General features: G+C 36.4%; 1 protein-coding gene across 3 annotated transcripts in view; it reads left to right on the top strand.

Annotated features, from left to right (window-relative positions):
- TRAPPC12 (trafficking protein particle complex 12) overlaps positions 1–16,626 on the top strand; it is a 55,213-nt gene that overhangs the window by 113 nt on the left and 38,474 nt on the right. For 2 of the 3 annotated variants that reach the window (XM_010566711.1, XM_010566714.1), the window contains exons 2-5: positions 490–1,706; positions 6,278–6,394; positions 14,961–15,074; positions 15,884–16,022. In XM_010566711.1, coding sequence (XP_010565013.1) covers positions 495–1,706; positions 6,278–6,394; positions 14,961–15,074; positions 15,884–16,022 — 1,582 coding nt within the window. In that variant the 5' untranslated portion in view covers positions 490–494. The remainder of the gene's footprint in view (positions 1–489; positions 1,707–6,277; positions 6,395–14,960; positions 15,075–15,883; positions 16,023–16,626) is intronic. The other variant, XM_010566712.1, reaches the window with a different exon arrangement.

The following is a 16,626-nucleotide window of genomic DNA, read 5'->3' as shown; positions in this document are numbered from 1 at the left end:
CCGCCGCGGGGCGGTCGTGGCCGGGGGGACCCCGCGGTGGTGCTGGAGGCAGGGCCGGTCGCTGGAGCCCGGGGCCGCGGGGCGGGGGTCCGGAAGCAGCGCTGCCGCCCCCCACCCTGCGCGGCCGGCCCTGGGCTGAGCCTGCGCTGGTGGCAGGCGTGAAGCCACCCTTTGCTCTTCTTACATGGGGACCGAGGAAGAAGTCTTTGCGAGCAGGAAAGCCAGTGTGGTTTTGTCTGTGTTTGGTGGGAGGTATTTGCTCTTCAGTCCCGTATTTTTGTGACTTGCGAAAAAGGACAAAACCTTTATCAGAATTAATTTACTATGCGGGTTGATGTTGAATGCGAGATGTCAAATAGCGAAATGACTATATTTTTAAAGCAAGAGTTTCAGTCTTTGTATGATGCTTAGGGGTTTCAGGGTGGCACCTGAGCAATACCTGAGTAATAAAACTAATACTTGTTTTGGTGGGGATTTTTCTGCCTTCAGCTACCATGGAGAATAATGAAAGTAATGGTAAGGATGCAAAGACTGCCTCGGATGAAGATGACAGCAGAGACATAGTTCAACAGAAAACTCAGGAGGAAATTCTCTTTCACGAGGAAACCATTGATCTTGGTGGAGATGAGTTTGAGTCTGAAGGGAATGAAACTGTATCGGAAGATTCAAACAATTTCGTAGATAAACTTAACGAACAGATGATGGAGAGTGTCATTATTTCAGATTCTCCAAACAACAGTGAAGATGACACAGGTGAACTTGGTTGTCTCCAGGAAATTGTAGAACAAATGGAAGCTAAAGATAATCAGAAGACACAGGCGGAAGTGGATAAAGAAGAGTTTTTAAGTAATGAGAGTGAAACCGAACATGAAGAAACACCCAGAGACATTTCTGAGATTGGAACAGATGATCAGGCATCTTTAAAGGAAGAATCAATTCAGGAAGCCGTGAAGGAAGAACCAAAGTTGGGAAACAATGTTCCTGTTGAAACAAAACCAAATAACATTGATGAAAGCAAACCTGAGGACCAGATTTCATCACCCAATACCAGGAAACCATCTTCTGAGGCTGAGCCTATTCCTGTGTGTACCATCTTCAGCCAAGCAAACAACGTTAATACCCAGCCACAGTTGTTCCTACCTGACGGTTTTGAGCCTCAGATGGTAAAATCTCCCAGTTTTAGTAGTATAATTGAGACTCCAGTGAAGTCTAACCCACAGGTGGTTCAACCAAGTCCTAGTCTAAGCAAGTTCTTTGGTGATACCGTTAACACTAATACTTTAGCTTCTGATTTTTTTGATTCATTTACCACATCCAGTTTTATTTCTGTTAGTAATCCCAATGCAAGCTCTTCAGTTCCAGAACAAATGTCCTCTCTTTCTAATGGTGGAGACAGTTCTTGTGCTTCATCTAACCCTACTTTCTCTGTGCAAAATGGGAGACCTGAAGCAGGTGGTCCTCCATCATCTCTAGAAATAATTCAATCCCCCAAGCCGTTCTCACAAATCCAAGCTGTTTTTGCTGGGAGTGATGACCCATTTGCCACAGCCTTAAATATGAGTGAACTAGATAGAAGAAATGATGCTTGGCTTCCTAGTGAAGAAACCAGAAGTGTTCTAATTTCAGTGGCCACACAACAATACAGCACTGTGTTCATAGATAAAGAGAATCTCACCATGCCTGGATTAAAATTTGATAACATCCAGGTAAGAGTCTATTATTGTATCTTAGTGTATGTTTATATTTTAGAAATACTGTACAAGAGTTGTCCAGTAATCTGTATATCATACTGCTTCATATTGTTGCTGATGGTCACCTTGTGTGTATTATTTCAAGTCTTAGAAAACGTAATGTTGCTGCCTACTCATACATGAAGGGGTTAAAACCAGATCTGATTTATTCATAGTGAAATTTGTTGGGTACCTTGAAAACCAGTGTTGACAGTTTCCATAGAATCCAAAGCTGGTTATATTTTTAAAGTAGTCTGTTTCTGGTCCTCCTAGTTAGCAAGATAATGCTCGCATTTGGAATATATATGAAATCACTATGCTGTACTATGAAGTCTGAAAGCAGACAGCTTTGCTTGTGGAATTCGCTGTTGCAACCAAGTGGGAGATAACATTTTTCGCTGATGTTCACAGTGCTCTCAATAGTGTTAACACTGACTGAAATCACATCATTTGTATCTTCCCTAAGCAGTGGAAAGGTATAACCTATAAGAAAGATTGAGTGCTGGAGCAAGCTACTGGGAAGGGATAACCCCCAAATTAAAAGGAAAACTCCAGATGAGATCATGAAGGAAAAAAGAGTAATGGAAACTCATTTCTTTCTCTTCTATCAGAGTTCCCAACTGGTGAGAAGGCATAAAGTGTTTTTTTCAGAATTTGAGAAGTTTCACTCGGATCTATTCAGTATTTCTCATGAAGTAATTTTATCCTCATGGCTCAGCCAAGGCTAACTATTGTAATGGGATTTTTTTATTGAAATAGGCTAATCCTACTCTTTCATATCTAGGTCTCTGGGTATTAGAATTGTTGTCTAGAGAGATGGTGTTAAGGGTCTGGATACTTTAATCCTTAGGTGTAGCATAACAAAGATTATCAGTCAATAGTCAAATACAAGCAGAGAACAATCTGCAGTGATTTCCCAATCTGCAGGAACTATCAGAAAAGTTTCTGGAGTGAATCAGGTCCAGATTTGTAGCTGAATTAACTGACAAATCCTAGGTTTCAACAAATGATACCACATTTAGACATGCGCCATGCTGCTGCTACTTCTTGGGTTAGCTTTATCTTAAAACATTTGTTTCTCATCACAGAGCCCAATAATCAGCACGAAAGAAAACATTGTAATAGCAAGCTACTCCTTCTCTGCTCCTTCCAAAAAAAAAAAAGGAAGGATCCTTCCCACCTTCCCCCAAAATCCCTTAGACCTTGATGAGTGTGTAGTATTTCTCTCCTGACAGCTAATGGGATGGACAGAAGGAGTGATCCTTTCCACAGGCCCCAAGGATGAGGGCCTCCTTATTGCAGGCCTCCTTTTTTACAATAGTTCTCTCACACCTTCCTCAGTCTAGTCAAGGATTAAAGCTTGTTTGTGCTGAGTCCCTGAATCTGGGCATGCGCATATATGCAGATCTACCATTTAGTACATAATTGAAATGAAGACATTATGGCAATGTCCATGTGTTGTATTTCTACAGTAAGACCTGATGTAAAATCATCGGTGGGATTAAAGGGCATTCCTGCTGCTTTCTTTGTTGAGCATAATTTATAAGCAGTCACACAGGCACGTCAGCAGGGACAAGTTTTGAAGTGCTTTATGTTTATACAACTTCCCTCACTTCCAGTTGCTGCTTTTCAGTGGCCTGAGTGCATGCCTTGACTGACCTGACATCCACTAGTTTGGTGTCATTGTTCCATACACTTCTAGTACTGCAAATTGTGTATTTAACTGAAATTATAATTGTAGAGTACTTGAAGTGTCAACTGAAACATTGTGGGAGGCATGTTTTCAATGTTAAATCAGCTCCCAACAATGGTTATTAAAGCTTTGGTATGAATACTTTGCTAATGCTAAATGTTAATGCAAGATGTTAAACCGGGCTGCATGCAGTTGGCAAAGAAGTTATTTGAAAAGTGCATTTACAGTGAACTGTTAGTGCGCTCCAGAGAAGGACTGAAATTTTGTATGATGTGTATTGAAGAGCTTGATACATTTTTTTTGCCCTGCTCACTCAGAAAGTGTTCTTATTACAAGTGTTAAGTAGATAAATCACACCAAGAAAAATACTAAATGTTCTGAATTTCGGCTGTGTGCTACTTTTTGCTGATCATTCAAGAAACATTATTTTTTAAACTATCTTGGATTGTGTATGCTACAGATTATCTGTACCTGCACTCTCTGAGTGTAGGAACAAGTTGGAGTACTGCTTTTTATGCTCTTTCCATTATGCCTTTCCTCATCAGTTACTGTCTGCTGTCATTACGTTCTTTGTTTCATTGCATTCATTTGTAATGTTTCCCCCTCCAAAGTCCTGTTGGAGGGATTAATAATTCTTTTGCATTTATGTCATTCTGCACACACTGTCTTTTCTTAATCCTTCAGACTCTTCTGTCTGAAAGATGGAAATCTTGTTTATTCATAGGATAAGTGACAGCATTAGAGGTAAAAATTTTCCGTGTAGTGAAACAGTAGTTGCAGTCTCATTCCTCAAGAAACTAGACAGAAAACACAAAACATATTCCCCATCACTGTCCATGGGGAAAGTACAAACATTTAGTATCAATTATCTTTATCATAGCTACACTTTACTGTATTTTATGCAGCTCACCTTTTTTTAGTCAAGAGGCTTTGTGGCTTGCTTCCTGCTCTCTGTGCTAACAGCTTCCTACCTCAGTTCTTCAAGTCAGTGTTTTCATGTTCCTTTAGAGGGATTTTTGCAAATATTCCTTTGTTTGCTTATATTTTTGCATGGTTACTTTCTGCTTTACCATCTTAAATACTGCATGCTGTTCTAGTTACCACAGATCTGAAAAGATACAATGGAATTAAAACATTGCAGAGAGAGGAGCGATGGTGAGGAGTGCAGAGGTTCTCTCTCTGTGAGTGGTAGCTAAAAGGAAGAGGACCTTTTGGTTTACAAAAGCAATAATGACTTAAAATTCATAAAAGAATTAAGGTGAATAGGGGATTATGATTTGCTGGTTTTTATGGCAAAGGAACTGTTGGGTAATAAGCATAACAAAAGAAGTTGCTGTTCTGCAGACCATGTAACTGTTTTTAAGTTGTAGAATTCATTGCCCTTGGATGTACTTTTGTTCAGAAAAACAGACCGAAAAATGAGCAAGACAAATGTCATGGGAGGTATGTCTATCAGTGGGTGTTTAAAAATGGTGGGCAAATATGTCCCCTGGCACAGGTGGACCATAAAGTTCTGGCTGCTTTAAGTTGGGAAAGACCAGTATGAGCTTATCCTGTTTCTTACACTGTTCCTGTGAACATCTGCTATTCACCAATGGGATGGTGAACTAGACAGATCTTTACTCTGGCTGAATTGCTTCCTGTTCAAAAACATAAGTATATTGTTAATATATTGCTGATAATTTTCCTTATTTTCAGATGTTTCCTCTTCTAGATTGAAAATGCATAAAAACATAAGATTGGCAAAAATCTTACAGAAGTAATTTCTGTTACCTGCTTTTGGCACGTGGTGACTCCTGACACCATAGGGCACTCTCTTGTATACAGTAATGTGTACAGTCCCAGCAAGCCTAGGACCCCCCACACACCCTGTCCTACAGTCTGTCTTGGCAGACATGGTACCTGAAGAGTGTGCAGACCGTATTAGCATGGTTTTCAACATCTGCCCATGTGTGGTCCACAGTTTTTCAGTAGCTCCTTGATGTTAATCTTGAATTTCTTGATCACCTGTTGAAAATCCATAGTACACAGAACCACAAGGATGTCAGCCAACAGATGGGAAGGCACAGAAATTGATAGTTGAACAAAGATTAGAAGGGGAAATTGAGGCACAGAGGGTGCATATTCAGTTTATTCCTAGCAAAGCTGGAAAAAGAAGCTGGATTTGAACACTCCTCCTCTTAGCTGCTCCATGTGGTAAAATGTAGAATTAATCTTGTCTGACTTCCACGTTCAAATGTCTATGTCTCACCTATTCCGAAGTCTTCAAATTACTGAGCTCCGATAACCCAATTTCTCTGACTGATTCCTGCAGTTAATTCTTTTGAAATTAAGAATACTGGTTGAAGGGTTGCTATTTACTTGGTTTTATGAGCTCTCAAAGTTTATTTTCTGTGGATACTTAAGGCTAGCAGATCACATGCAGGTTTATCTTCAATCAGTAGATTGCACCTTTCAGCATTAATATCCATTATGAAAACCTGTAAAACTTACTGTGCTTTGTCAGATGTTTGAGGATTATTTTCTAAGATCTTTGAGGAGTAATTTGTAAGATCTTTGAAGGATATTAATATGAGAAGCAAATAAGCCTGAATGTTTCTATGCGAACTGAAACCTAAACATTGAAAAAAAAAGAATAAAGCAAATAATGTGGAGTAAATCTAGAAGCTTTCATTAAAATGTTGTAAATATATATGCATTTATATTCATTTCACATAAAAAGTACTGGAAAATAAGCATTTGTCAAGGGGAAAGAACTATGTTGCTCAGCTCTAATTCAACATTTTATTTTGCTAAAATAATGTTTTAAAGTGTCTTGTTGTGTTTCTTCTTTTTCTGTTCCATGAACACTAAGGGAGATGCAGTAAAAGACTTAATGCTTCGCTTCTTGGGGGAGCAAGCTGCAGTGAAAAGACAAGTTTTAAACGCCAGCTCTGTAGAACAGTCGTTTGTAGGCTTGAAACAGCTAATTGTAAGTAACAATCTTCATAATTCAATATATATTAAATACCATGCTTCCCTCAAGGTAATTGGAAGCTACTGACTGTGAGGAGAAACTAGAAAAAAAAATCTACATATCAGTCTATTCATGATCCTGCAAAATGACTAGCCAAAGAACAGTAGTTTTTACTGGGAATGACACTGAGGTTTAAGTATTTGGTTTTAAATGACATAGTAAACTTTTTTTTATATGCAAAAGTTAGAAAAAAGGTAATTTTAAGTTACCATGAATTTATCAGCTGTTAATTTTTATGTAACGTAAATGGTTGCAAAACTGATTTTAATAATTTTTTTGTTTTTCTGCATATGTATTATTTATGTTTTCACCTTAGTGTTTTACAAAAGGTAAGACATACCAGTTGTTGTAAATGGCAAGCAAAGCTGATGTGATAATTTCAGCTGCTTTAGTTTTTTATTTCAGTGCAGGAAAACTAAACTAAATTACTTCCTAATGAAAGCTTAACTTTCTCTAAGTTAAAATCCTTTCCTTAGTGGAAATATTTCAGACCTGGAAATAGTTGCATCTAGCAGCCTTGATCTTTGAACCATTGTGTTCCTGTGTGAAACTCATTACTATTACATGACCGAGCCTCACTTAATCTGTTGAAATGTCGAAACATTTTAGGCTTATTCCATTTTTGAAAAAATGGATGAAAAAGTACTGAGGAAAAGCAGTGAGGAATTGTAAGTGTTAGGACGGTCTGTATTTAGTATTCAACATCTTCTAATTTAGTTGTGTTATGTAAAGCTCCAAATGAGACTTTTTTGTCATGTTAGGAAAACTCTAGGTGGTCTCCGCAAGCGTTGTTAAAGGAAATCAGAGGTCATTTTGGAAACTAAACCTGAAAAAACAGATTGTTATCTCCATCCTGGAGACATATTTTTCTATTCATCTCAATGTTTTGCTTAATTTGAGAGTTTGGAGGGAGAAAAAAAATCTAAGAATTATTATCCTCATCAGTGTCTACGTAGGAAAGGCCTTTTTCCAGACTTCCTTTCCCTCTTCCAGAAGAGGAGTTTTGATGTATGGGAAAGGTTTTTCTATTTGGCCTGGTAGCTTTGTCCATGCAAGATGTTCTTCTATGCTGCAGACCATCTTGTACCTTAAATACAGTGCTGCCATTGATACTGTTTTTGCTTTGGGTGTGCTCTTAAGCTCCAGAAGAGCAGTGTTAAGGCTTTTAGGATCAAAGCAGAGAAGATAGGAGGTAATCTGCAGCTGTAAGATTTTTTGCTACCTGTAGCAGATTTTTTTAAAAACTTTCTTATTGAGGGGGGGGGGGGGGGATAAAATTGCAGCCATTCACCTAGAATTCAGGGTGTTCTTCAGTTTTCAAAACTTCCAATCATTAGCTGTTGGTTGTTCTTGAGTATGCAATATAACTATCTCTCAGTTTTGTTTGCAGAACTCTGTTTCTTCTTATGATAAGAATAAGGTTTTGGGGTGTTTTTTTTTCCTTGCAAACATTGCTGTTTATTCTGAAATTCTTAATGTGGAAAATTTATTCCTGATTGGCAACAGTTTTAGAGGTAAAAGGTATTTCAGAGGTAGAAACATTAAAATCTCATGCTAGATGATATAAATTAAAAAGGTGTATGCTTTTTACATACACAGTAGGCCAGAATGACGTATAATAAATGCTCTGTTACCAACCACCAATTTTACTTTATTTATGCGTGAATTCCTGACCAAATATGTTCAGTGAATATATCTTTTCATGCAAAGGTCCACTTACAAGGAATATTTTCATTAACATCTGGATAAAAAAATGGTGAAAGTTGGGAATATTGCTATGCAGTTTCCATAAAGTTAAGATTTTTTTTTTTTCCTTAGCTGGTTGTTTCATATCCATGTAAAGTACACATGAACATGAGAATTAATGAGATTGTTTCAGTCACCTAATTCAATCCCTTGCAGCAATGGACAGCAACTTAAAAGAGTCTGTTTCAAAGGGGTCCACAGTACAGAGGAGAAATGCATAGAATTAGGATAGACTTCAGCTTCAGACTGATACCTATTATTTAGGGGTTTACATGTGAGCAGATGTCTGAACTCTTTTGAGATCTAATCAGTACAGTTACTAATAACATGTAAATTTAGATGTGTAAACCTGGGATCCCATCCAAAAGTCTCAAGAGTTATCAGATGTAGGAAGACACCAATGGCAGCTGAAACCAAAAGTGAATGTTAAGTCCTGTTATGAAGAAATTTGTCAGGTTAAAATTCTCAGGTGACCTTGGGTGAACTCCATCTTATTATGGGAAGGAAAGAAAACAAGAAAATAAAAAAAGGCAGTTTTCCAAGCCTGTCTGCTCCAGAGGAAAATGCTTCATTTGTATCTGGTTTTAATCTTGTGTGGATGGGAAAAGCATGCTAAACGGCTCGTCAGTATCCCAAATCTTCATACCACAGGTCTTAAGCTGCAGCTCTGGAGCTCCTCTGTTCTACCATACAGTTGCTTCTGTTAGCTTATTTGGCTGTTTTAACAAATACAGATACATTGTTGCTATTTTCAAAGGCTATTCCAGAACTTCATTCCTTTGGTGGTTAATCAGAGGAATACTGGTCAATCCTCTCTCAAAATCTTTTTTCTAATCAAAGATAAAGTTGTTTACAACAATTTAAGTGTTTTGATCTCATGTTGCTTTTTAAGTCATTTTCTCTTCTCAATATTTGCTTCCTCTCCCCTGCTACTTTGTATGGCTAGACAGCAGTGACATTTCCACTTCTCGGATTTTCTTTTTAAAGGCAAAAATAACACTTTTCTAGTCATCTCATCCTGGATGTCTTCATAATCATCCTAGAAGCTCTTCTTAGGAGCTCTTCTCAGAACATCTTCCAGTTGAAGCTAACATCTTTTTATTATCACTGTCCAGAACTCAACACATTATATTGTAAGTTACATGACTTTCCATGTCAATGATTGTGGTTTACCTCTTCTATTATTCTGATACTGTAAAACATCTAATCCCTGTTTAGTGATGTGGTCCTTACATATATTAACAATACTTACTAGTTTACGTCTACAAATGCAGATACCAGTTCTGTTCACCAGCATCACAAAAGAGCATCTTAAATTGGATTGGTTCCAGTGTACATCCTTGAGTAGTAACTTCTCACCTTCCTTATAAAAGTTCCAGTAAAAAAACATTTACTTGTACAAGTTAAAAAACAGTTCTGTGGGTAAGATGAAGTTTGTGCTTGTAGCAAAGAATGTTGGAGACTGAAGTCCTTTTTGGGGGATCATAGTGCCAACAGTCTGCAAGTTTCCTCAAGTACAATTAGTTGTCAGAATACAAATGTTATCAAGAAGGTAGTAAGCTGAACTTCCAGAGGTGAACCTTTTCTGATGAGACCACCAACAGCAGCATCATTTCTAAGACAAATAGTTGTTCACCAGGAACTGAACTCAGATTCTTAAACTCTGCTAACAAAATTTTTTTCACCATGAATTTGCTCTTTAGTTGATTTGAGTGAGATTTGTACCAGTAACCCAAAGATGGATAGTTGGTTTATTGAACAACTGTACTTTCACATTTTAAATTTCTGCTATGGAATGGGTAACAGTGAATTGGAAATGCTTTACTGGTAGAGTAATGGTGCAGAGGTTGTGCAGTTGAACTAGTTTTACAACTTTGAGACTTTTAAGAGATATAGGAGTGCTGGAGTGGTCCAGCAAAGTAATTCTATAAATTTATGTGCTTATCACTGAGGCGATAACTTGTAAATATAGTTACACATCTGTAGAGTCTATGTGTTTATATTTTTCCACTGGCTGAGCTTTCAATTTCTGAAAATTTTTATTAATCTGGTATAGGAACATGCATTTACCTCTAGAGCAAATAAATGTAAGCAAGAGCTTGTCTTCACAGCAGCAAATAAAAATTATACACACAAGGTGCAAGCTGCAATTATGTTAGTTCCTGTTATTCCACATTTTAGATAATCATTTACCCTCGTTTGAACAAATAGCACAGTATTTCTTACTGGAGACCTTTCTGATATTTTGAGTTGTTAGGTGTTTGCAGCCATAGGAAAGTATGTCTTTGATAGTTAACATACCTAAAAATAAATAAATACACAATGTTTCCTCTAAGTATGCAATCATTTCTTCAAGCTACTAGACCAGGAAAGGGTTACTAGCTACATTTTCTGAACTGATGTGAAAGTGCTCTACCAATGTAATTTACAGGGGAGAAGAATGTCATAGCTAGTGGAGGAGGACATTTTAATCACTTTAATGGTGTTACATGTAGAGTTAATGATTCCCTTTGAGTCTATTTAAAAAAAAAATCATATACTGTTACTTTTGCATGTGATTAATGTTGTGCTTTTACATATATTTTCAAATAGAACAAACTTAGGTACAGTGGTATGGCATACATACTCACTTTAAAAAGTTAGAAATTATCCTTAAAAATATGGGGGGGGTGTTACTTTATTTCTAAATCGGTGAGCAATTTCCAACATTTTTGTAGCTGATTTGAGAGAAGGTGGAAGACACAAGTAGCACAAACAGTAACTGGGGGCTTGTGGGAGAGGTTGCATTTCTACACTAAAAAGAAGCAGTTTATTGGATAAAATTTCAGTGGCTTGGCTCTGAGTCAAAATTGTTTTCTTGAGAGACTCAATAATGTTATAAATTGTCTTCATGTATCAGGTGTTCCCTTTTCACTGAACATGTTTTCTGTAGATGTCTGGTCTGCATGAATCTCCTTTCTTGACAGAAGAATTCCACCTGGGTATTAGCCGTATTTGTTGCATCACCTGAGCTTCACTGCTTTCATTCATGAAAACAATGTACAAGTATTTTATACAAAGCAGAAATATGAACACTTCTGCAATCGTATGCCTAAGATCTTTGTTCAACCATAATTAAAAAAAATCAAGCAAAATTGACCTGCATGAGGAGACTTCCAAGGAACAGTTATATATGTGAGACAGTGGTATTCAGCTATATGGTAGTATTTTTTTCAGTCCAAATCAGTGAATATCTTCATAATAGAATGAAAACACAGTCTTTCAGATATAGTGAAAACTCTGACAATTAAAGTTCTTATGACACTTCATTAGAAAAGGAAGAAATTTCAAAAATGTTTTTCCAGACAGACTACAATTTTGGCTTGTATTAGATCATTTTACTCAGTTGGAAGTTTTCTTCATTTCTGAATCTAAAAAATGTAATATCTTCAGTGCTATTCTTGTATTTGAACTAATAGCTTTCTAGTTTTAGTCACTGGCATTCTTTTCTACCCTACATCCCATTTCTTCATTCCTCTTTGTAGAAAATAGGCTTATTGAAGGCCTTGGGATGTACAGAATATCTCAGTTACTTTTAATGTTGATCAAATGGGCTAGAAGCATTGCCAGGTCTTAAGATGTGGATTTATCGGAATTTGTAACTCATGTTGTTGACTCCATTTCAGATGGTTTTTAGGCTGTTTCCTTCTATTGCTTTTAATAAAAGGGGATCCCGATAGCCTTATTCAGGTTCTTATTTTGAAAATGGTGAAATGTAAGTCAGTAAAATGTGGACGTGAGAGTTGATCACCTTATACTGTAATTTTTAACTCTTAAAGCTGCAGATACAGTATTTGATTAGGTTGGAGGTGCGATCAGAAGAAGCAGTGAGATAATATACTGTATTTGTTCCAAAAAAGGCATGTCAGATTTCTGTGCAAGGTAAGCTCTCACTGAAGAGAGGAAAAAAAAAAGAAAAAAAGAAAAGGTGGATGGGGTGGGAGACTCTATAACACAAGCCTATCACCTCAAGCTACATAAAGCTTTTAGTTCCTACCTCTACGAGATAATAGCCAGACAAAATCCTGGCATTACTGTCTACTTTTTTGATTTAAACCTAGAGTCATTGTATTCAAATCTCAGACATCTTAAGAAGTTCAATGAAAAGATAAAAAATTATTGGGCTGGTTCTGTCTTGAAGAAAAATACAAATCCTTTTTATTTGAAATCTGTTTTACTATCCAATTTCCCCATCTGTATGTAAACCTCCCCCAGGACCTCTTCTGTTTTTGCGAAGAACAGAGAAGTTCTCCAAGGAATAATGCAATTACATTGTCTATTGGGTGGCTAATGGGCTTGTCCTAGCTTTGGTGTGTGCAGCAGTCAGTACTGAAATGTTTTGGTTTTCTTTTTTAATTTTTAGTTATGTTATATGGACCAAAAAAATCCCTTCACAAGTTAAACATCTGGACTAGGAGTGTGTAAAAAGCACAGAAATCATACAAGCTGGTGGCTTTCATTAAAAGAACAATAGCTCCACACTTTTTGTGAAAAAAAGGTTTTCTAATGCCATGTGTGGAGAGTTCTTTTCTGCCAGGTGGTACTGTGTTAGTGAACTATTTAGCAATAATATTTGGTTGACAGTATTTTCTCTAGGAGAAAATAATGTTTTCACACAATTGCTGCTGGTCGACAATGTCCTGATCATCATAGAATAATTATTTTATTCTTTGAGAATATTCTTCAGTATTTTTGATGCTGTATCTGAAGCTGTAGTATCCATATTTGCTTTGAGCCTCTACTTAAGACTTACGAACAAAATTCATCCCTATTACTTTCAGAAGCAAGGGACCTGGGTTCCTAGGACTGTGTGGCTGTAGACCACAGGAAAAGTGAAAGTGGTTTTGAGGGGTGTTTGAAATAACTGGATAAAGATTTCTGGTGGACTGGCAACTGTAAGTCTGGTACAATCTGCCAGAGACAATAATGTGTCCTGCTAATTTCAAATTAAGTTATACTGCCAGCAGCCTTCTATTAAGCTTCCACAGAGAATTATGCTCCATGACCAGCAGGCAGCTCTAATTTTGAAATCATGATGAATATTATGTTTCATTTTCCAGCAAAGACTGTTTTTATGGTGGTTGTCAGACTTGCTTCTCCTGGCTGTCTTGTTCTATAAAGAAAAAGTATTTTTTGTCTATGCCTGAAACAGAATTTTAAAAATTGTAGCACGTAAGTTTGTCATAAATGTTCCATTATTATTTTTGGATCCTAACTCTCACTTGGGAAGAAAAGTTGAGTGGTTTAGAGTCTGCGTCCACTTCTGTTCTAAGGATAATGAGGAATTAATTTGTCTCTGCAGAAGAGGAATAAATTTTGGGTAATCTATGTCAGTGTCTTTCTGCTTTTCTAAGTTGATGCAGACATATGTTGAAGGATGTTATAAAGGCGTTCTCAATTCTTGCTCTTCTGTAAGAGCATAGAGGTCTCAGAAGCTGCTATGCTGCTTTGTGGTCTTGCTGTCAGCTGACTTCTGCATTTCCAGTAGAACTCAAATTTTTATCTGGGATTTGACAATGCAGGGGAGAGAGATGAGGTGGTCAGTGCATGGTAATCTCCTGTAGTGGCCCTTTGAACTATAGGGCTGCAAAATGGGGGCCAGAGAGTATGAACACTCTTCAGCTGTAAGTACTGGTTTTTCTATGTAACTGTTTGCTGTATTGACATGTTTTCTTAACTCTAAACATTGGAGAGAATTTAATAAAATACCGATTCAAGGTCAGTATCTGAACTTTGTAAGCACCAATATAAATATATTCTTTTCCTTTACGTTTCATCAGACAACATGACAGTTTTCTATTACATTTATCATTATTTTTTAAGGTATTTAAGAAACTATTTGAAAAAAGATTGCTTTCAGGAGCAAGATGTATTTGTTTTCTGATGACCTGCTGGATACGTGTCTCTTGGAAAAAGTCTTCTGTCTGATAGAAAAGTATGATGGCTTAAAGCCTGTGAAGCATTATTCTGTGTTTTAAATTTTTGGTACTGTTAGCTATTTACATGGCTGCATTAGCGTATACAAGGCAGAGGCATTAATAGGGTGACAGTGTGACAAGACAGTTTGACTTGTCTAACTGGGAATGATTTTGGTTTATGAATAAAAAAATATATTTAAGAATATTTTGAAGTTAGCCATGCAATGGAAATTCAGATGTTTACATTTTATAGGTGAAACAATTGTTATTGTTCTGAGTTTATAATTTTATGCATTGTATTGTTTCTTGTCCTTTGTTCGTAATTGATAGGAATTCTGTGCTCTGGGCAATGTTAGGAAAGTCTATTTTCATTAAATGAACTGCACTAGGGGCTATAATCTGAAATGCTGAAGTCTGAGGTAGGAATAGGCGTTAAATACTTTATAACAGTAGAGTAACTTGGATGTGATTATTGAAATACGGCTGGCAATTTTTTTCTCCTTTTGAGGAGAAAACTAAATTGTGAATATTACAGTAAATTCAAGAGTATTAGCAAACATGATATAGCTTTAAATTTAGAATCCCATATGGTGTTGTATATTCTTTTGTTTTAGTGATCTGATAATATTAATGCTTGATTTCACTTTTTGCCTAATTAGACGTGCAGCTTTGACAAATGACATTCTGCTTCTCACCGGCCAGCTCTCCTGACCTTGTCATTATTACTGATGGGGGCATGTAGCTGCTTCAGGCAAAATAAGCAGTTGTGCATTTTAGGGACTTTATGATTTTGCTACTTACTCTTTCCTCCTTCCCAGAGCAGTAAAAACTGGAGGGCAGCAGTTGACTTGTGTGGGCGGCTTCTAACTGCACATGGTCAAGGCTATAAAAAAAGTGGACTACCTACTAACCATACAACAGATTCTTTGCAGGTATGTTTTTAAAGATACACCCTTGTCACTTTTTTCCAATAGCATTCACAGTGGCCTTTTTTTTTCAACACAACCAACCTTCTTTTCCTAATTGTTGCCTAAAAACTGAGCTTCTTAAAGCATTGTAGCAAGTCACTTCTTCTGTTTGCTCATGTAAAGCAGGTCTCCATTTAAAGCAAAATTATTTTTTTAAGTAAAATTCTATCTTGATTGTATGTTTTTAAAGGTAATCACGCTAGTAAAAAGGAATATGTTGTGCTGTCTTGGAAGACTCACTGTGCTAAAGTTCATGGACACTATCTAGATTGTGAACTTTGTACTATTCAAATGGTAGAAGTATGTTTCATGATGATAAGAAAGTAAGAACCCAAATTAATAAAGGTATATGAAAGATTACAAGCAACTATAAAGCTCATGAAATTTCACCAACATCATAACAGATTTTAGGAATTGCATAAAATGAGAAAAACAATTAAAAGTCAGACTGATAATTCTTACATGCTAACTCAGTTTAAAGAGAGATGTTCCAATTTTGAAGCAGGCTAGTTTTTAAACTTCAAAATCTCAATACCTTTACAAACAATTAAAACATCAGTCCTCTATGTTTTATTTTAATGATCTTATGAAAAGTATTCTGTGGAATTCTGTGAAAGAGCATGTAAATATAAATCCTGATTCTTATCAGTAACATAGAAACTCTTAACTTTATCAGAAAAACAGAAAGTTTAAATTGTAATTGGATGTAGCTTGTGATTGAAGCTAGTAACAGACCTTGTCTTTTCCTTTTTTTTGTATGTATTAATTTTTAGCTGTGGTTCGTGAGACTAGCACTGCTGGTAAAACTGAATCTATTCCAAAATGCAGAAATGGAATTTGAACCATTTGGAAATTTAGACCAGCCTGATCTTTATTATGAATATTACCCTCATGTATACCCTGGACGAAAAGGTAAGGTATTTGATTTATAAAATGCTTTTTATTTTTGCCATTTTTACCAGTCATTATAAAATAATGGATTCAGGGTTTTTTTAATTCTAAAGCATTGGTGAATTTTGGATTCCCCACCCCCTCCTGAAGAACATGATTAACTACTATGTTAAAGTATTGTTTGCATTATGGAGGTAGTGATAAGGAGTAACAATAAGGGGTAAAATTATTCCATTACAATATAGGTAGACGCTGTATTTCATTATGCTGATACAGCATTGATTTGAAAGAGGAATGGTTTTAACAAGTAAATATAATAAAGTAATTTAGTTCTAAGATATTGAAATTAAAAAAACCCCCAAATTTAATAGTTCATTTTAGCCAGAAACAGGCTGTGAAGGGTGTTGAGAGAGTTTGTGGAAACAGAATCTGTAAGCTTTTCCTCTTGAATTCATCCACGTACTAGCAATGTGCTATTTTTAACACCAGCATGTCAATGCACACATGCTAATGCAGGTGTTATTTTCTTAGGTTTCCTTATTTCTAGGATTTTTTTTTTTTAATTAAATTTAGAGCTAATTTAATAATTTTCCTTAATAAAAAAAAATACTGGTTAAATGTATGA

Source organism: Haliaeetus leucocephalus, unplaced genomic scaffold, assembly GCF_000737465.1.
Source record: "Haliaeetus leucocephalus isolate CR32 unplaced genomic scaffold, Haliaeetus_leucocephalus-4.0 Scaffold217, whole genome shotgun sequence".
NCBI lineage: Eukaryota > Metazoa > Chordata > Aves > Accipitriformes > Accipitridae > Haliaeetus > Haliaeetus leucocephalus.
The sequence above is the reverse complement of the archived record's forward strand: the minus strand, read 5'-3'. Positions and strand labels throughout refer to the sequence as shown.